This window comes from Dasypus novemcinctus, chromosome 9, assembly GCF_030445035.2.
Source record: "Dasypus novemcinctus isolate mDasNov1 chromosome 9, mDasNov1.1.hap2, whole genome shotgun sequence".
NCBI lineage: Eukaryota > Metazoa > Chordata > Mammalia > Cingulata > Dasypodidae > Dasypus > Dasypus novemcinctus.
Window position 1 is genome coordinate 15706123 of NC_080681.1, and position 20788 is coordinate 15726910.

Below are 20788 nucleotides of genomic sequence, written 5' to 3' on the forward strand. Positions count from 1 at the left end.
TGCTTAGCTAACTTTTCTGAAGCACAAATCAGGCATCAATATATTGTGTACCCCAAACCCATGAGACTTATACTAAACTTTTCAGATCATTTCATTGAAGGTGAGGGGTGAGGTGAAGGGTGGGCACCATTTTCTCCTTGGAGAGAGGTAGGGGTGGGTGGAAGAGTAGAACTCAGAGTATGGTAGCAGCTCTCTCCAAAAATCCTCTTCTAATCCAATCGCTTTTTTTTTTTTTACACTCTATGTGAGTGAGAGCTTCAAGAGTCAAAAAATTGACTTTCAATCATTCCCTTCGAAGTTTCTGCATTATGGTCTTGCATCTCATTTTGGAAAAGGATGTCTATTGTCTTTGTATCTTAATCTAAACTTGAATAATCTGCATTGCTTTATAAAACATTTGTGTTGTTCTGAAGCTGCTTATAAATTTAGTTTTTGTTAACTGATTTCCATTTTTCTGTTTTATTTTCACATGGAACTACCTTTTTAACATTTGATTAATTGATTAAATATAATCTAATACACAGAAATCCAAGTCAATTAAATTCAATAAGAGAAGCCTATCTGTACATATATATCCCCTTCCAGAAAATGCCCTATTTCCCTTTCCTTTTATTATATGGTGGTACTGGGCTCTGCAATGCTTCGACATAAGCCTGGATGTAATTGATCCAGTGACGAGCACCTAACCTAAGCCAGGGAATCCCTTGTAAGGATATGGAGAACTTGGACCAAAGAGAGTGTTAAAAAAGGCTCTCTCTGGTGCCTGAGGTTGTAAGACATAAAAATAGGGCTGTTACGGCCATGCTTTCTACCATGTGAAGAAAACTGACTTGCGTTGGGGAAGAAGATTGAAGCAGAAGAATCAATAGGTGCAGAGCACCCTTGACAGCTATCCTGGGACCAAATTCCAGTTCCTGGTTCTTGTTTTACGTGAGTCTCAGCTGCCTTCTTCCCTTTGTGCATAGGTTAAGACAAATTGGGTTTCTATCACTTGGAATCTCAAGACATTATCTCTTTGTAGCCCACTATGGTTTCTTTAAATATTGTTCTTGAATATATAAAATATAAAACTATATTTATTAAATTTAATGTGACTATAAATTTACAATATACACACATGTAATACAATGCCTTATACAGAGTCAACATCTAGAAGACATTTGAAACCATACACATTTTTAAAGGCTTAACTAAACAATAATGAAGAGTCAGTACTATAACATTTGGCAACAGAGCAAGGGTTACAAAACTATCTCATGCCATTTTTTTTTTTCCTGGGCTTAACTAGATGGCTGAATCACTGAGAAATCATTTACAGGGATAATAAAGTTCCTGATGCAATGTGAACCTTTTATTTGCTATTCATCAAGGGATGCTGATATGATATACAAAACACTTTTTAAAGAGAAATATACTCAATTTCTTCTGATTTATTTTAATTATACCGAAGTGCACAGTGGATGAGTATGGGCAGAAAATATATTTTTTAAACAGAAAAAAATATGCTGTGTCATAGCTAGTATTTTATTTTTCTCTCAGGTTTTAAATCATAATATTTTTGCTCTGTGCCTTTTGTTCAGCGTGTTTTCAGGATCTAAAGATATACTGATGATTGAAAAATAATGATCCAGTTCCTTTCCTCTCATCCCCTCCTACTTGTACTTCCCTCCGCATTTATTATTTATTCCAAAGCCGTTCTTCATCTTTAATTACAGCACCCTCTACTGAGATGTTAGCAACATTACAATGGTTTTTTTTTTCCAAAAGGGGTAACTGTTCCTCAGAAAAATGACCCTTTGAAAATGTAATAAAGAGATGAACTCTGCATACTGAATTGCTATCAAACTATTTGAAACTTATAAAGATATAAGTACAGGCATATTACTACAAAGATACAAGCAAACAAACTTGTATCAATGTAAACTCAATGTAAAGCAGCATATTGAGGTTCTGAGTCTATGTAGCAAAAAAGCATGAAAGAAATAGACTAAGCATAAAAGACTGTTACAAGAATACTTTAAAATGGAAAAAAGTGCATTTAAAATTTCTCTCTGCACAGGGTACCTTTTAAAATGCCAGAGAGAATTTTTAAGTAGTTTTGTAGATTCTTAGTTTTGTTGTTATTTGACCCGAATTTTTTCTAGCTGTCATACCTGGATGTACGATTGAGTCCCAGAAATAGTGGGAAATCGATAACATTTGTTCTGCAACTCCCACCCATCATCCGGCCCTAAAAACAGAATCCCTGGAATGGAAGCCCTCCACTCCCTGCCTCTTAGTGGGTTAATTTTTCTCCACAGCACGACCACATCTGAGCTTTGATATATTTTACTTATTTCTGTCTTCCCTAGTTCCTATTGGAGAACGGTATTTAGAAAGACAGACCTGGGTAGTAGGTGTGCTCATTGCTAAATGGATGCCTCTCAGCGGACAGAGCTAGAGCTAGGAAATATATGTATGTATGTTTGTTTATATATAAACACACATCTCTATACCTTTATATTTCTTTCTTCATCTAAAAATAAAGAAAACCATGAATTCAAACCCACCCCCCTAATTACAATTCAACATTACAGGGTTCATTCTGGTTTTCTCCTCATATTTGTAACTCACTTCTCCAACAGCAAGAAGCCCAGCTCATTATCACAATATATTTACTTAGTGGCTCACTTCCCACCTTGTACGTAACCAGTCTCCCAACGTTATGAGGCCGAGTCTGCTCAGCCGCCTTCCTTCCTTCAGCCTTGATTCCTGCTGGGCAGCTTTCCTCGCTCAAACCTGCATGATGGCTTTTTAAGTGATGATTCTGGAAGGAGAAGAAGGAAGGGGGGCGGGGGGGGGGGGGGGGGGAGAAAGCCAAGAAGAAAGGGAAGGAGGGAGATGAGGGCTTCACACATCACAATTAAGTATAGAATCTCGAGAACTCCCCGAGGTTTGGCCCAGTGACTCGAGGAGTCACACGAAAAAGAGATCCATGCGAAACAAAGCCACAAAGCCTGACCTGGCCCAGTTTCCGAGCGGAGAGAACCACCCGGGAGCCGTTCTCTTAGGCGTCACGCAGGAAGGAGGCCTCCTCAGGGGCCCTCCCAAATGGGCGAAGAGCCTCTAAGAAACTTGCACATCCAACCCTCCCTCCTTTCACTGAAGCCAAAAATACGCAGGCGCTGCACCCCTTAGTCTTTCGGAGGCTTCGTCCTCGCACTCGCACACCAGACACCCACACCCGGCACCCAGCCGAACGCACTCGCCAGGTCCCCACAGCTCCTGCAGCGCTCCAGGGCGCGGGGTACCCGAGGCTCACCCCCCAGCCCTTTCGCTGCCAGCGCGCCCAGGCCGGCGCCGGGCGCGCTCCTCCCGCAGCAGCAGAGGGCGCCGCCCGGGCTGGGCCCGCACCGGAGCGGCCACGCCCTGCGCGCCGCGGGTCCCGGGCGCGCTTTCCCCGCTCCTGCGCCCTGAGCGCCGCGCGGAACCTTGGCCCGGGACAACGCCCCGAAGGCTGCGAGCTCGGGGCGGGCTCCTCCCCGCCGGGACGGCAGCCGTCGCGCAGTCCGCGTCGTGCGCGGGCTCGGCCCTGGGCGCGCACTGGGCGGCGCAGCGGCGCGCTCGGCCTGCGGTGACTCCCCTGCGCTGGGCCGCCGCTCCGGGACAATGCTGCGCTGGCTGCGGGGCTTCGTGCTGCCGGCGGCGGCCTGCCAGGACGCCGAGCCGCCGACGCGCTACGAGACCCTCTTCCAGAAGCTGGACCGCAACGCGGACGGGGTGGTGGACATCGCTGAGCTGCAGGAGGGCCTCAAAAGCCTCGGCATCCCCCTGGGCCAGGACGCCGAGGAGGTGGGTCGCGGCTGGGGCATGGGCCTGAGTGCGGGGCCTTTGGGGATGCCGCCCGGATCGAGGGCGGAGACCCGAGGCTTTGCCAGTGGAAGGCGGAACTGTGGCTTCCCCAAGCCGGGCGCCAACCCAGGTTCAGACTCTAGGAGTGGGGCGCGCGGCCAGTTACTCCGGCACCGCGGGGCGGGTCAGACTCCGACCTGCGACCAAGTAACATTAGTGCTTCCACATAATATTAGTGTTCTGAGAACTCTTGCTCACGGCACTGTTAAAATTTGAAACCCTGTTCCACAAGGATTTTTGGTCTGAATCCATTCCGGGTTCTTTACCTGCGTTTTTGTGCCTTTGCACACGTTTAATCAGTCGTTTTTAGCCCTTAGACTTAACAGGGCCCCAGTTTCTGTAAAAAGGCACACTTTGTGTTTCGTCGAAGCTGTTTAGTCACGAGCTGGCTACTGTTTCATCGATGAGTCTTTTGGAAAACCAATCCTCTCCTTCCCCCATCTTCCTCTTGAGTGGCAACATTCCTTGTTTATGACAGTCTTCAGTTTATTGCTTTAAGTACACATTGATCTGAAGGGTTGGCCCCTTGTGCTGAATTATTTGTACTTGGGCAGCCTCTAGATCATTTGAAATGTGTCCCTGAAGTTCGAACCCCTTAGCTCGGTGGAGCTATTTGGAACCTTGCCACCCCGCTGAAGCGAAAGCGGACACTGTGGCATTCCCTATCCAAAGAGGGAAAGTGATTAGGTAACTATGAGGTCCAACAGCTGTTTTAAAATTCCTCTTTCAATGTCTTTAATAGTTAAAGTCCTATTCACTTTGTAGTTTTTTTCCTGAGTCAGATTTAGTAAGCTAAAATTTTTAGAAAACTTGTTTTGTCTTAGCGTCATATTATTCTCTTGTGATTTTTTAAAAGGTCTAGCTGTATCTGTACTTTTATGCTCCTTTCATTCCTGATAATTGTCTTTATTTTTCCTCCTTCAGTCTTTTCAAAGGTTTGTCTATCTTATTTATAATTTGAAGAATGGATCTTTGGTGCTTTTTTCTGATTGTCTCTTTTTTTATTTCATTATTTTCTGTTTATTTCCTTCTGACTTCTTTGGATGTACTCATTTGTTCTTTTTTTATAATTTCTTGAATTGAATGCTTAACTCATTAATTTTCAATTATAATATGTCTTTATTCATCTATTTAGCAACATCCCACAGGTTTTATTTTTGTTATTACTTAGTTGCAAGTATTTTCTAATTTTTTTATGTTTCTTCTGTCCCATGTTTTTCTATGTGCTTTTTACTTGGCTCTTTGAAACTATGAATGAAGTAGACATATTGCTTAAGAAAAAGAGAAAACTCAGATAAAATGAAGGAAAAATGTCTTCAATTTTCCAAAATTTATGTAAAAACTAATTATAAAATAATTTGTATAAAACTATGTATAAAAACTTGCCAAGTACAGTGACATTGTTTTTTTACAACATTTTTAGAAGCTGATATTAATATAACAGAATTAACCATCTTAAAGTATACATTTCAGTGAAATTTAGTATTGTTAGTGCAACCACCATGTCCGTCAAGTTCTAAAATATTTGCATCACTCCAAAAGAAAACCCCATACCCATTGAGCAGTCACTTCCCATTTTCCCATCGCCCTGGCCCCTGGCATCCACCAGTCTGCTTTCTGTCTCTGTGGAGTGAGAAAATGAATGCGGAGATAACTCCAAGGGCCCATCTTGCTACAGAAGTGCCAAAAGAGTGAGCAAAACTCTCAGAATCAACTACGAATGAACTCTGGAAAATAGTCAAAGGTTTCCAACTGAGTGAATGCTGAATCAAGAGAGTATGGACTTAAAAATGGTAGGAGAGCTCTGCTGTGTTTTTACTTGCCCATGTCCCACTCTCCTTCCTAGCACATTGGTGTCTAAAAGATGGCAGCCTGCCTTCCCAGTGTGAGGCCCGGATCCCTGGTTTCAGAGGGAGCAGGGCAACTCTGTTACCTGCAACAGATTTTCTTGAAGGGCAATCTAAGCTGCACAACCACCTGACCACCACAGACCACTCTTTGCACCGCATCGTCCTTCTTCATGTAGGTTTGGGAGCAGCTCCTTAGTGGTTCTTGGGGCCTCTTTCCCAGAGGAGACACATAGAACAGGGAGGTCAGTAGGATGAACTATAGTCCCTGCTGCTATAGATGGTCACTAGTTGTCCATTATTTTCTTTCTCCATCATCTATTCCAAATTCGACTCAACCTTAGCTGCCAGCTCTCCACTTGATGGTGTGACCCAAACCTTCATCTTGAGGGGACTGAGCTTCTCAGGTTGTTCTTGTGACCTGTGCCCATTCACAGTGATAACTGGGCAAGGGAGTGTCAGGTGGCAGCTATGTGGGTCCCCTGGGTTCCATTCATTTTCTCCCTGTCTCCCTTGTGTAAAAGCAGCCCTACTTCTTGTTGATCAAGGTCAGTTTTCCCTGCCAAGATGGTGATTCCTCTTCTTACATGTTGGTCCCTGGGCATAGGAATTCAAAATGGCAAGGTAGTAGCCTGAAATTCAGTGCAGTGCTTACTGTATCCCCTGGCAAGAGTATCAGTTTGAGGACCAGGACCTCTAATCCTGAAGAGATGAGTTGTGGCAATGGGAAGCCAAACGTCCCCCAGTGGGTCGTTGGAAATGATGTCAGTAGGGTCTGCTCTTGCTTCCCCTTCTTGGTTCCAGTGAATTCTTCCTATTGGAGCCATACAGAGATCTATATCTCTATGTACGTTAGTGCACATACTGGATCCTGAAAAAGAGTCCCTGATCTTAGCTTAATTTTGTCTCCTAAGTGGTGCTTTGTACTTTAAGTAGGCCATTCCAGCATTCCGTGAATCCGGCTGCTTCTGCATGGTGTGGTGTGTGATATGCCAGTGGATTCCTTGTCACAGACCCACTACTGCACCTCTTTTACTGTGAAACAGGTTCCTTGGTTGGATCCTCAGTTATGAGGGCTTTCATGCTTGTGGATCAGGCATTCCGTAAGCCCCCAGGTAGTGGTGCTGGCTGGGCTCTTTGGACAGGAACAGCAAATCCATACCTGTGAGTAGGAGCCATTGGCCCATCCAGGACATAGGAGACCAATATTATTGACTTGCCACCAAGTGACTGTCTCTTTGAGGAATAGTGCCATATCAGGGCTCAGTGTTCTGTTTTGCTAGCAGTTTGGGCATTCACAAGAGACAGAGGCTTGATTAATTGAGAGATCAGCCTGCTGGGTCCATGTGTCCATCTGCCATTGTGGCCACTCTGTAGTTCTGGGTGGCTTGTGATGAGTGCTGGCCAACATCAACTGGCTGAATCATTTTTTCTGCTTGGCTGTTCTTTGCCTCTTCTGTGGTGGGGGACATTAATGTATGATACTAAAGCATTCACTCTTTGGCCCACTCATATATATCTATCCACATGCCTCTAACCTGCACCTCCTTGTAGCTGATCTTCCAGTCCTTTTCCTCTATACCCCTGACCAACTGGCCAGGCCAATTTCCTCTCTTTGGTAACCTATATATATTCTCACCTTGGGCCATTTCTCCTTTCACACAAAGTGGATGACTCTGCCCCCTGGAAAGATTTTCCTTCTCCACTGTCTTTCAAAGCCACTCCTGTATGTTGTTGTAATGCAGCCACTTTGTGTTTTTGGATTGTAGCTGCAGACTGAGCCAGCCCTTCAGTGAACCAGGCTCCAGCTTCTTCCTTTTCATTTATTCAGAGGGAGGGAAGGAAGAATTGTATAGAATAGCCCTAGACCACAGTACAGTTCTCTGAAAGCTTAGGAGAGGCTCACAGCCTGGATTGTTAACCATCAGAGGCATCCTGTATTGGGTAGAAATGGCCCAGCTCTAGTTGCCCACCATGACTGGCCATTTGCTGGAAGCAGCCAGTGGAAGCTTGGCTTTGGTGTGTACACTGTGGTGCATCTGAAGGTGCCCTGGCTAGAGGATGTTTAGCCAACTGTGCTTCCCACAGAAGACTCTCTTGAAGAGGGATCTGAGTGGTACAATTCCACGGTATTAGTCAGCCAAAGGGGTGCTTATGTAAAATACCAGAACTTGGTTAGTTTTTATAAAGGTTATTTATTTGGGGTAGGAGCTTACAGATACCAGGCCATAAAGCATAAGTTACTTCCCTCACCAAAGTCTATTTGGAGCAAAATGGCTGCCAACATCGCGAGGGTTCAGGCTTCCTAGGTTCCTACGCTCCTGGGACTTGCTTTACTCTGGGTTCAAGTTTCCTTTCTCCCTGAGGCTGGCTTCTCTTCCTCTGTGTGCTGACTTCCCGGGGCTCCAACTTAGGTCTTCAGCATCAAACTCCAACATCAGAAACCCTCAACTGTGTTCTTTGCCATGCCATGCCCTAACCATAACTCAGTCATGCCCAGGTACAGATCAGATTACAAACATAATCCAATATTGCTTTTTGGAATTCAACAATAATATCAAACTGCTACAATAATAAATAAAAGCTTTTGGGGGGCAATACTTTGTAAGAGTGTAAAGGAATCTTGAAACTAAAAAGTTTGAGAATTGTTGCTCTTCACCAATTTTTAATTGATATATGATATTTCATTGTATGTTTGTATTACAGGTTTTTTTTTTTACTGATTCTCTGTTGGTCAGCATTTAGGTTATTGATGGTTTAAAATTTATTATAAATGGCATTGCAGTGCATTTAATAGTTATAGTTAGGTTGAATGTCATAATTTTTTTCTCTTATACATTTTTTCCTTTTCTGTTGTTATCTGCCTATTTGTCTTTTCCTCATTTTAAAATTTTTGATTTGCAAGAGCTTTTTTAAAAATTAAGGATATTTACCCTTTTCAGATATCTTGTAAATATTTTCCAGTTTGTTTTTCATTATAATTTATGGTGTTGTTGTCCTTCAAAAGTAATTACTGTAATTTTTATATATTTACTTTTTATCTGGGTTTGGCCCTTATTTTAATGCTTAGAAAAGGCCCTTTCCCCCCAGGATTATGAAAACAATTTATCCACACTTCCTATTAGTACTTTTATGGGGAGAAGGCAATATTTAAGAAAAGTCTTGAAGGCTCTAGAAGGGGAAGTACCTTCTCAGCAGAGGGATTAGCATGTGTAAAATTAGTATTGTCTGCTCTGAGCTGCCAGAAATCAGTTGCTTTTAGTAGGGCTTAATTTGAGAAGGAAAACTGAGTGGAGGTAACTTGGAGAGACAGGTAAGGGCCAGCTCTAGAAAGGCATTAGGGCCTGCTGATTTTTATCAAGAGAACTCTAGCAGCTTTATGATGCAGGATGATCTTTGGTGACTCTGTGGAAACAGATTGGATGAAGAGAAGGGTATTAAGACATGGATGAATTTCGAAAACATGATGCTAAGTGAGATAAGCCAGACACAAAAGGACAAATATTGCATAGTCTCATTAATAAGAAGTAAATACGAAGACTAAACACATGGAGTTAAAATGTAGAGCGTAGGTTATTAGGAGATAAGAGGAGGGCTGAGAAGTACTATTGATGCTTAGTGTTTATGGAAGTTTTAATTAACCTGACTGTAAAAGTGCAGAAAGTATAGAATTGATGGTAACACATTTTAGTGAGTAGCGCCTGGTTTATTAATAGGAATGTGACTGCAAAGGGTAGTCTAGGGATGTAAATGTCAATTGAAAGAAAGCTAGAGAAGAATCTAGGGACCGAATAACACAATGAACCCAGAGGTGGATGAGAATTGAGGCTGATGATACAGATTCAAGTGTGTCCTTCTGTGAGCTAGAGCAGAGGAAAGTCGCTATTGCAAGGCAGTAAGAATGTGGAGAAGCATATGAAAAATACAATTAATGTAATCTGTAGTTAACAGCAATACTGTAATATTCTTGCACCAATGCCAAGGATGTACTGTGTTAATAACGGGGGTATAGAAAAATATACCAAATACATGCTATAGACCATAGTTAGTGATAATAATCTGGTATTATCTCACAATCTGTAACAAATGTTCTACAATAATATAGTGTTTTGGTGGAGGGGTGTACTTGATTGTTTTGTAAGTTCACAATCTCTCTAATAAAAATATATTTTACTATATTTTACAAAAAGTTAAAAAAAAATACTAGCCTGGGAAACAGTAGCCAATCAAATACTTGGAATTAGGATTACATGGTCAGTCTTTATGGGGGCAAATTTCAGAGGATTAGGGTAAGGGTTTGGGTATTGTCAAGGATTGGGAAGATTGTCTACTCAAATACCTAGAAATGTGAACAGTACAGTGATTCTTCAAGAGAAGTTTTCAAGATAATAGTTTGCATCTAATAGAAATACTTGGAACTTTCTTTGAGTGTCTGCCCTCCACCAACATCTTGCATTGTTGTGAGACATTTGTTACAAGCTATGAAAGAATAGTGTCAAAATCTAACTACTAATTATAGTCCTTATCTTACATTTAGTGTATTTTCCCCCTACCCCACCCTATTATTATTTTTAAAATATATTTTTATGACATAGGTTGTAAATTTACAAAACAATCATGCACATGTGAAGAATTCTCAAACAGTACCCTTTACTATCAACATACCAGACTGTGGTGAAATATTTGTTACAGATTATGAGATAATATCCAGTTATTACCAGGTCCATAGTGTACATTTGGCACACATTTTTCATAACTCCCCTGTTATCAACATAGTACCTTTTTGGCATAGATGCAAGAATATTATATTATTACTGCTAACTACAGTTCATAGGTCACTCCAGTTGTATTTTTCCCATGCTTCTCCACATTCCCACCACACTGCCATAATGATGTACATTTGCTCTAGCTAACAAAGGACACTCTTGCATTTGCACCATCAACCACAATTCTCATCCACCTCTGGGTTTACTGTGTTATTCAGTTTCTAGATTATTCTCTAGCATTCCGTCAATTGGCATTTACAACCCTAGACTACCATTTTCAGTCACATCCCCATTTAGAAACCAGTTTTTACTCACTATAATGTGTTACCATCAACTCTGTACATTTCCAGACTTTTACAGTAAAGCTAATTAAAACTTCTACATACATTAAACATAATTAGTCCATTTCAGTCCTCCTCTTACCTCCTTTAAGAATCCACTACCTACCACCAGGTCTTGAAGATATTTTCCTACAATTTCTTCTAGAAGCTTTATGGTTCTTTTATATTTAGGTTTTTGATTCATTTTGAGTTAAATTTTGGATAAGGTATGAGATATGGGTCCTCTTTCCTTCTTTTGTCAATGGATATCCAGTTCTTTCAGCACCATTTGTAGAATGGACTGTTTTGTCTGAGCTGTGTGAGTTTGATAGGCTAGTGAAAAATCACTTGATCATACATGTCAGGGTCTGTTTCTGAACCAGAAATTTGGTTCCATTGATCTATCGTGTCCCTTTTCCCTTCTCTTCTCCTTCTGGGACACCCTTGACATGTATGTTGGCATGTCTGTTGCTGTCATTTAGTCCCTGAGACCTCGTTCAATTTTTTCCATTCTCTTCTTCATCTGTTCTTTTGTATATTCACTTTAAGAGGCCATTTCTTCAAGCTCACCACGCCTTTCTTCTGCCTTCTCAAATCTGCTGTTATATAATTCCAATGTGTTTTTTTTTAAAAGATTTTTTTTTTATTTATTTCTCTCCCCCCAGCCCCCCAGTTGTCTGCTCTCTCTGTCCATTCACTGTGTGTTCTTCTGTGACTCTTCTGTCTTTATCAGCGGCACTGGGAATATTTTCTTTTTGTTGCGTCATCTTGTTGTGTCATCTCTCTGTGTGTGTGGTGCCATTCTTGGGCAGGCTGCACTTTCTTTTGCACTGGGTGGCTCTCCTTACAGGGTGCACTCCTTGCACATGGGGCTTCCCTACGTGGGGGACACCCCTGTGTGGCATGGCACTCCTTGTGCGCATCAGCACTGTGCGTGGGCCAGCTCCACACGGGTCAAGGAGGCCCGGGGTTTGAAGCGTGGACCTCCCATGTAGTAGGCAGACACCCTATCCATTGGGCCAAGTCCGCTTCGCCCATTGTGTTTTTACTTTCATTTATTGTGCCTTTCATTCCTATGAGATCTATTTTTCTGTGTATCCTTTCAAATTCCTCTTTGTGTTCAAACAGTGTGTTCTTAATATCCTTAATCTCTTTGGCCATCTCATTGAATTTATTAAGAAGATTTGTTTGTACATCTATGATTAGTTGTCTTAACTTCTTTATGTCATCTAGAGGCTTATTTGTTCCTTTAACTGGGCCATGTCTTCCTGTTTTCTCAGTTGGTTGACCAGCAGTACTGTTTGCTAAGAATAGCCCAAGATGGCTAATAATTTTTTCAAGCATTTCTATCAGTTTTCTCCATGGCTATAATAAAACTTCCTAGTTCTGATTGTTCTCAAGTTGTTGGCTGCAGCCTTGTTCTTTGAGCTCAGGGGTAATGTGCCCACCTGTCATCTGTAGCCTAGGTGGGTGTCTAGGCCAGCTTGGGGAACCGGCATGATCACAAATGTGTGTTTGGGTGTGAAGTGCTAGGGGGAAATTCTCTGGTATTATGGTTTGGCTTCCGTTCCTGCAAGGGGGGCAGTCTATCAGTGGCTTGTCCTGTTGCAGTTTCAGTAGTGCTGAGGTTTCCTCATAACATGCCTTAATTATCAGAATTTTAAAGACTGTTGCATGTACTATCAAATTTTATAAGATTTTATTTCTTCCTCAAAAGCCATGATTTCTATTAATAGGCTAAGGTGAATGTTAGGAGAATAGAGTGTTAAAAATAATATTAGATTATCCAAAGGAAGACTGGCATCTCTAAGGAAAACTGGACAGTTTGATATGAAGTTTTTTGTGAGGATCGTCTTTGGAAGCTGATAATTGATTCTGGAAATCAAAGGGAAAAATAACTCTTTTAGACATTTAAATCCCATGTGTGTCAAGTCTTTGTCTTATGTCTTGGGGTTAGTAAAACACATGTCAAAAACTTTAGGGTATGATTGCTTTAGCATTAAAATGACATGTTTTATAGAAATCAAAGCAGCATTTTTCTAAGATCTGGAATCACTTTGCTCTGATATAGTGATTTTTATTACAGATTTTTACCGTACTGGATAATGATATATTTGGCCTTAAGTTGGTAGTCAGTCATACAGGAAAACAGCCTATCTACTTGAAGTATGTGTACAAATAATTTAGTACTTTAACCCAAAGTGGCAATAAAAATTTCTCTCTAATTTGTTTTCTTTCTTTGTAGAAAATTTTTAATACTGGAGATAGCAACAAAGATGGGAAGCTGGACTTTGAAGAATTTATGAAGTACCTTAAAGACCATGAGAAGAAAATGAAATTGGCATTTAAGAGTTTGGACAAAAATAATGATGGTATGTCTTTATTTTCCTATTCATCACCAGCTATGAAGAAGCACTTCTAATGCTTCCAAGAGTCTAAAATGATGTGTATTTAGTCTTTTTAAGAAGATAATTATTTGTATTAAAATTTGTTTGTCTTGGTTATATGATTTTTATATAAGATCTTATTTTTGGTAAAGAAAACCTTTCACTGCATTAAAAACCATGGGTATAAGCATTTTGTAAAATGTTAGCTATGAAACATTACACTGATTTGACTTAAAGCTTTGGGTTAAAAATAGTAATTATGTTTCTTTGTATAAAAGGTTTATTTTTGTTCATATATAGGCATGCCTATTATGTATTCTAAAATAAAAACCCTTTTGGATTATCTTTTTAATAGTCTTTTGAAAGGAATTAATTTTAAGAAGATATCCTCTGACTCTGAAAATTGGAAAAATCATATAAACATTTAAATATTTACCTGCTGGTTAGCATTATAGTTTCTCAGTTTAGATTAGTAGGTTAGAGACAGAGTCCCAGTTTTAAGCCAGGACCACAGTAGGAAATGGGGAAGAGTCATGAGACCCTCATCACCAGAGACAACTTTTTATATGAAGAGATTATTTAAAGAAATTGTAGCCTCAAACCCTTCCCTACTTAGGAGTAGTCAGGGTCATTCCACTCTCAGACTTCTTATTCAGGAAACAGGTTAAATAGATTGAGAGAACATATGGTTTATACCAGGGTCAGCAAACTTTTTCAGCAAAAGGCCAAAGAGTGACTATTTTAGCTTTGTGGGCCACACAGTGTCTGTTACAGCTACTCACCTCTGCCACTGTAGCACAAAAGCACCCACAGACAATAGGAAAATGAGTGGGTGTTGCTGGGTTCCAATAAAACTGTATTTACAAAATGGGCAGCAGGCCTAATTTAACCTGAGGGTTTTCATTTGGGAGGCCCTGGTTTTTACTGACCATTAACCTCATTTGGAACAAAAGCAAGTTCTTTTGCAATAAAACCCTTTGAATGGTTTTGATGATTTTTCACATCTGTGACTCCCAGCCAGGAAGAGCTGGGTTTGCGATGGAATGCGATACTATTGGACTATTAGCCGCCTCCCGTAAGCTTTATGTTACATGCCCCCAACTCTAGCCTTAGCTTCAGTCTTCCAGCAAAATCTAATTCTTACCATCAGCTTTCCTTCTTCCCCAAAAACTTTCATCCTGGCCTAGATCGTCTATGATTCAGTTCAGAGCCAGGACTGTCTTTACACTGAGGGAGGAGGAGAGATGGAGGTACCCAGGACCAGCTGCCGGATAATTAAAGGTCAACTCTCCCAGTACATAAATTGTGTATACACAGTTTTTAGAAAACTCTGAATCAACCAAAGGAAATAATTAAAGAGGAGATTTTAATGATAAATTTGTGGTAACTGCCAACAATTTCCCCTTAATTTATCTTGACTGTATATTTTATAATAATTTTCCATTATGTTTTTCATATTTTTACCAGTCTTCCTTAAAGCATATATCTCTTTAAGAGTGCACTTATGAAGGAGAATATTCAGAGTGGTATTTAAAGAATTTCATTGCCAGCAGATGAATGTCTCCAACTGTCTTTGCATTGTCCCCATTCTCATGCTGCTCCTTTCTCCTCAGGAAGATTCTTTCCAAATCCTTTCTTTCAAGGTCCTTCTCTTAAATGAAATCCTTCTTTTCACCGCTGACAGTGATTTTTGCTTCCTCTTTTCCTTATTTTGCCATTTAACACCAGTTTGGCGCCTGACCTTCTCTTGCTTTGTTTTGTTGCTTCCTGTTTCATCCCATTCCATTTTAGTCTTGCAAGTTCATGAGCTGCTTGAGGAAAATAGGGAAATGTAGTGTTGCTTATGTAGATTGTACTTTTTCTTTCTTCCTCGCTTCTGATTCTTCTTCTGTCTACGAACATGCTGTAATTTCCCAGTTACTAAAAATTTTCCTCCTTCTATCAATCTGCTATTCCAGTTTTTGTTTTCATTGTTGGAATTCTCAGAAAAGTAGTCTACTCTCTTTGGCTCCATTTCTTTATTTTCTAACTTCTCTTTAATCCAGGACATGACTTTATACTTAATAAATGTCTGGTCATTTATTAAAGTATAGAAATGCATCCTTTTTAAGTAATAGATCTGAGTTTAGTTGAATTTACTCCAGAGTCAGAATATCTTGATATGAATCTCAGCTCTGCTACTTCTTAATTATGTTCCTTGGTAGGCCACTAGGCTCTTGGCCTCTTCTTTTTTGAAAGGAATATTATTTACTTTTACCTTGTTGTAATTACTGAATGAAATAATGTGTGTGTACATGTCTAATGTATTTGTTAAATTTTGAGTGTTGATGTTATACTACGTATATAAGCAAATCTATTGCTCATCAAAATGCATAATTTGCTTTAATCAGTTCTGGCTTTCTCTGGTAAAATAAGGGATTTGAAATTCATGGTTTCTAAGGTCCTTATCAGTTCTTTTCATTTTTTTTTTAAGGAAAAATTGAGGCTTCAGAAATTGTCCAGTCTCTACAGATACTGGGCCTAACTATTTCTGAAAAACAAGCAGAATTGATTCTTCAAAGGTAAACTCATCATCCTATTGACAAATAAAAGTTACTATGGTAGCATTTATATAACATAAAATTTCCCATTTTAAATACTTTCATGTGTACAAATTGGTGATTTAAAAAAATATATTTGTTTTTATTTATTTCTCTCCCCTTCCCCCCCAATTTGCTGCGTGTTCTTCTTTGTCTGCTTCTGTTGTTGTCAGCGGCATGGGAATCTGTGTTTCTTTTTGTTGCGTCATCTTGTTGTATCAGCTGTCCGTGTGTGCGGTGCTATTCTTGGGCAGGCTGCACTTTCTCTCGCGCTGGGCAGCTCTCCTTACGGGGCGCACTCCTTGTGCATGGGGCTCCCCTACGAGGGGGACAGCCCTGCGTGGCACGGCACTCCTTGCGCACATCAGCACTGCGCATGGGCCAGTTCCACACGGATCAAGGAAACCTGGGGTTTGAACTGCAGACCTCCCATATGGTACACAGACGCCCTATCCATTGGGCCAAGTCTGCTTCCCCAATTTGGTGATATTAATTACATTCACAGTATTGTGCTACCATCACCACCGTCCATTCCCAAAACTTTTTCATCAGTTCAAACAGGACCAATTTGTGGGGTTTAAGAAAAAGGACCACTGAAATGCTAGACAATAATAACATGTTAGTCAGGAGGGTATAATTTGTTTTAAATTATTCTAAGATTCTTGTCTTATTCAGGGGGAGGGATAGTCAAAATATTAACTTTTAGACAGGGTAAAATTTCAAGGTAAATCACTAAAGGTATAGGCGCTTCCAACCCAGAGAGGGGAAAAATGGAATAAGAATATGTATAAATAAGCAGAAAATTCAGACCATCCAACTAAGAAGAAAGTGTGGGGAAAAAATGGACGAATGACACAACTAGAAGGCAAAATGTAAGATGGGAAAAATAAGTTCAAATACAACAAAGGTCTGCCAAATATGCCCTGCAATAATGTTGGGTGCTGTTTTCCCTTCACCTCCATTCTCAAATGGGGCAGGCTAAATAGAGCTCCTGTTTTCTGTTGGGGCAGGAAGTAGGAACACAGTTAGCATTGGAAGTACCTATCTTCTACCCTAACTTTCTCAGTTTAGGGTACAGTCAGGTGGGTACATATACATTTCATTATTTTCATATTTGTACTTCCTGTGAATAAACATACTGATTGAAAAATACTATTTTTCATTAACCTCACAGTGACATGAAGCTATATTACATGATTAAATTTTCAGATCCCACTCAAATTATGCTTATAAAATAAAAACTAACATAGTTTGCCGTTTAGAAGACAATTTGTCAGAAATAAACCAAAATGAAAAAAGCTAGAGTAGCTCTATTAGTATCAGACAAAATATATTTTAAGATAAAAAACATTTCCAGAGTATAGAAGCAGTACAATCCTGCTAACACCACCATAATCCTAATACCCACCCAACCTTATTACCACCATAACCCTATACCAAAGGCAGACAAGGCTATTCAATAAATGGTGCTGTGGAACCTTGTTATCTATACAGACAAAAATGAAATCCATTACCTACCTTACACCATTCACAAAAATCACCCTGAACACATTTAGGTAAAGCTATAATACTTTTAGGGGATCAATAGGAAATGTCTTTATTTCAGGGTAAAGAAGAATTTATTAAAACATACACAGAAGGCAATAGCTATTAATAAAAGAGTTGATAAATTCACCTACATTAAAATTAAGAGGGGAGTGGATATAGCCCAAGTGGTCCAGCACCTGCCTTCCACATAGGAGATCCCAGGTTTGGTCCCCAGTGCCTCCTAAAAACAAAAGTAGACAACAAGGAAACAAACAGAAAAAAACAATTCAGGGTAGCTGACGTGGCTCGTTGGTTGAGCGCCAGCTTCCCACTTACGAGGTTCTGGGTTCAATCACTGGTCCCAGTACCTCAAAAAAAAAAAAAAATTAGGAGTATCTGTCCATTAATACCATAAACAAAGAGAAAAGACAAGGTACACATTAGGAGAAGATATTTGCCAAGTATATAATCAATTATATAATCAGCAGCGTATGATCAACTATATAAAGAACTGCAAATAAATCAGAAAATGACCCACAAATCTTTGGAAAAATGGGTTAGAGACATTTCATGTGGGGAAACATGAATAACCTATAAATATAGTAAAAGATACTCAGCCTCATTAGTACTTTGAAGAGAAATGCAAGGTAGTGTTTTATCATTTAAGAAGTTTGTCAATACCAAGAGTTTTGTGGCTTCGAGCTATGGAATTTGGCGTGCACTTGTTCAGTCAGTTTTGTCTCTGGCACTGTTTTAGACACTTAGGTGATATCAGTGAACGAAATCAACAAAAACCCTTGCCTTCGTGGAGGATGGTCATGTAGGGCTGCCATAGTGGAGCACCACACACTGGGTGGCTCCAAACCAGAAATGGATGGCCTCACAGCCCCGGAGGCCAGAAGTCCAAGTCAGGGTGTTGGCAGGACTGTGCTCCCTCTGAAGTCCGTGGGGCTGTGGCCGTGGTAGCTGGCAAGCCAACGTTCTTTGCTGATGGCATAACTCAGCTTCTGTCCCGGGTTGTCTTCTCTCTCTGTGTTCAATTTCTACTCTTACAAGGACATCAGTCGTACCAGATAGGAGCCCCCCCTAATCCAGTTTGGCCACGTCGTAACTGACAGCATCTTCAAAGATCCCATTTCCAAATAGGATCACATTCATGGGACCGTGTGTTAGGACTTGAACATAATATTTTGGGGGCCTACAATTCAATCCCTAATGGCATGTGAGAGAGGTAGAGCCAGACAGTACATCATAATCATGAAAGTAAAAAGAAGAAAAGGGCTATGGGAGAAAAGGGCACAAGGAAAGGGGATTGGGAATGCAGAGTAGCAGGGGGCACTGGGTGGCTGTAGCAGACTGCGGGTACTAAATAGAGAGTGAGGGTAAGCCCTACTGGGCAGATGAGGTTTGAACCAAGACTGGAAGACGAAGGAGTGAGCCTTGCGGATAACCGGGGGGCAGCCAGTGGAGGGGCCTAAGCAGGAGGATGCTTGACTCCTTTGAGGAACCGCGAGGAGGGCAGGATGGCCAGAAGGCTGGGGTAAGAGGGAGCTGAAGTAGAAGATGAGGACGGAGGTCACTGCACACTGCTCAGTCCATCTTGTCTAACGTTCCGTTAACAGCTAGGCTTATGATCATCTTAGCATTTTCATGTTAATTATAAATTATTTAAAGTGTACAGGATTTGTTACAATTGTGTCATGTTATATCCCCAGTTAACACAAATGGCTTAAACATTGCATTAAAATATAAAGTAGTGAGAAAAACAGAACTGTAAAAATCGCAACATCAGAATAGCACTATAAACCTAAACAGTGACTAGGACTCTCATATGTATTGTTTATATATTGTATATAATGTTCATACTTTTGTGCTGGGACAAGGGAAACTGTAAGTGTGATTTCATATATGCAGGTCAAAATAAAACGTGAAACTAGAAAACACATTAGGGTTGTGGATGAGGTTCAATCGGTTGAGTGCCTGCTTCCCACTTGGGAGGTCCTGGGTTCAGTTCCCAGTGCCTCATAAAACAAACCAAAAAACCAACTCAGGGAAGCCAGTGTGGCTCAAAAGCACATTAATATCTGAAAATTGAACTGTATTGATCTGTCATCTTTATGCATCATTTTCATGCAAATTGCAGAATAAATATAAAATTTGAAGGAGACACCGAAACTGTTTTTCAGAGACATTCATTAATTCAACAAACAAATGAGTACTTTCTTTGTGCCACCCACTTTAGATGCTGGGTACATGGTGGTGAACAAACTGTCAAAATCCTCATACAATTCAGAATTGCTCTTAGGAAAAAAGATAGGTACAAATGTCATTATTGCCAAGAAACATGCAAAATAAGCAAAAAGTTTGTGATAATTATTTAAGGCTAAAATATATTCATTTTAAATGTTGAAGATGAGGTACCAGGGTTTCTTAAGACTCAGAAGGCCCAATCACCAAGAGCTCAATTTGTTAATAATCACTTGCTAAGTTTCTCAACTTGATAGAGAAGGAAATTGCTTATTTTGAGTGTATTTCAAAATCATATCCAAATGTTGCAGGAGAATGTTAAGAAATATCCTACTCAGCTAGTTGAAGAAAAAGCCAAATTATGAATCCATTCATTACTAACCCCCAACATTTTACCTTCGAGTTTTAAAATTTGTTATCTCATTGACTTAGCATTTGAAAGAGTGCTGAAAGTAGGTAGTCTTTTTAATGATCTCACTGCAGTTTTGGGGTCTATTTTTACCTAGGTAATTAAAAGTATCTGATAGGAACATCAAATGATTCCTGCCATTTCCAAGAACTTAAGAATTGGATTTTTTTTTTTTAATGTTAGTACGACTATTGAGTTGGAGAAGAGACTTTCATTCTGTAAGATGACCAATACATATTAGTACTATTTATCAGTTTTTTTGTTCTTTAATCTGATTCTTTTCATTTTCAGCATTGATGCTGATGGGACAATGACAGTGGACTGGAATGAATGGAGGGACTATTTCTTATTTAACCCTGTTACAGACATTGAGGAAATTATCCGTTTCTGGAAACATTCTACTGTAAGTGTGTGTTATCTATTAAATTATACTTATTTGGAGCGGTAAGACACAGGGATACATATCATCCAAGAATAAATACCTGTCACACTTACTATGGGCCAGGAGTCCCAAGCCTTAATAGCCTCTTAACTTGTAGAGTTCTACTTATTCTGTTAGGCATATGTTTAGAATATCTTTTTTAAAAAACCCAGAGTGCATGAACACTGTGGATATAATACCTATTTTTGCCAGACTTTCAAAACGTGGAAGAGGTACCCACGTGATGAACTGATATTTAAGTATTCTGCCTTGGAGAAGTGTAATAGTAATATGATTTTAGTTTTTATAGATACAAACCTGCCTAAATAATCTCAGCACCCAATCACCACTGAGGATCTACTTCCTTGGCTATTTATGATTTAAATTTTTGCTT

At 40.1% G+C, this 20788-nt stretch overlaps 1 protein-coding gene across 1 annotated transcript in view; it reads left to right on the top strand.

Moving 5' to 3' along the window:
• Positions 1-3099: 3099 nt before the first annotated feature.
• Positions 3100-20788, top strand: part of SLC25A24 (solute carrier family 25 member 24) — a 38392-nt gene continuing 20703 nt past the window's right edge. Inside the window, exons 1-4 of the mRNA XM_004481229.5 lie at positions 3100-3831; positions 13070-13196; positions 15685-15772; positions 20265-20376. Coding sequence (XP_004481286.2) covers positions 3649-3831; positions 13070-13196; positions 15685-15772; positions 20265-20376 — 510 coding nt within the window. The 5' untranslated portion in view covers positions 3100-3648. The remainder of the gene's footprint in view (positions 3832-13069; positions 13197-15684; positions 15773-20264; positions 20377-20788) is intronic.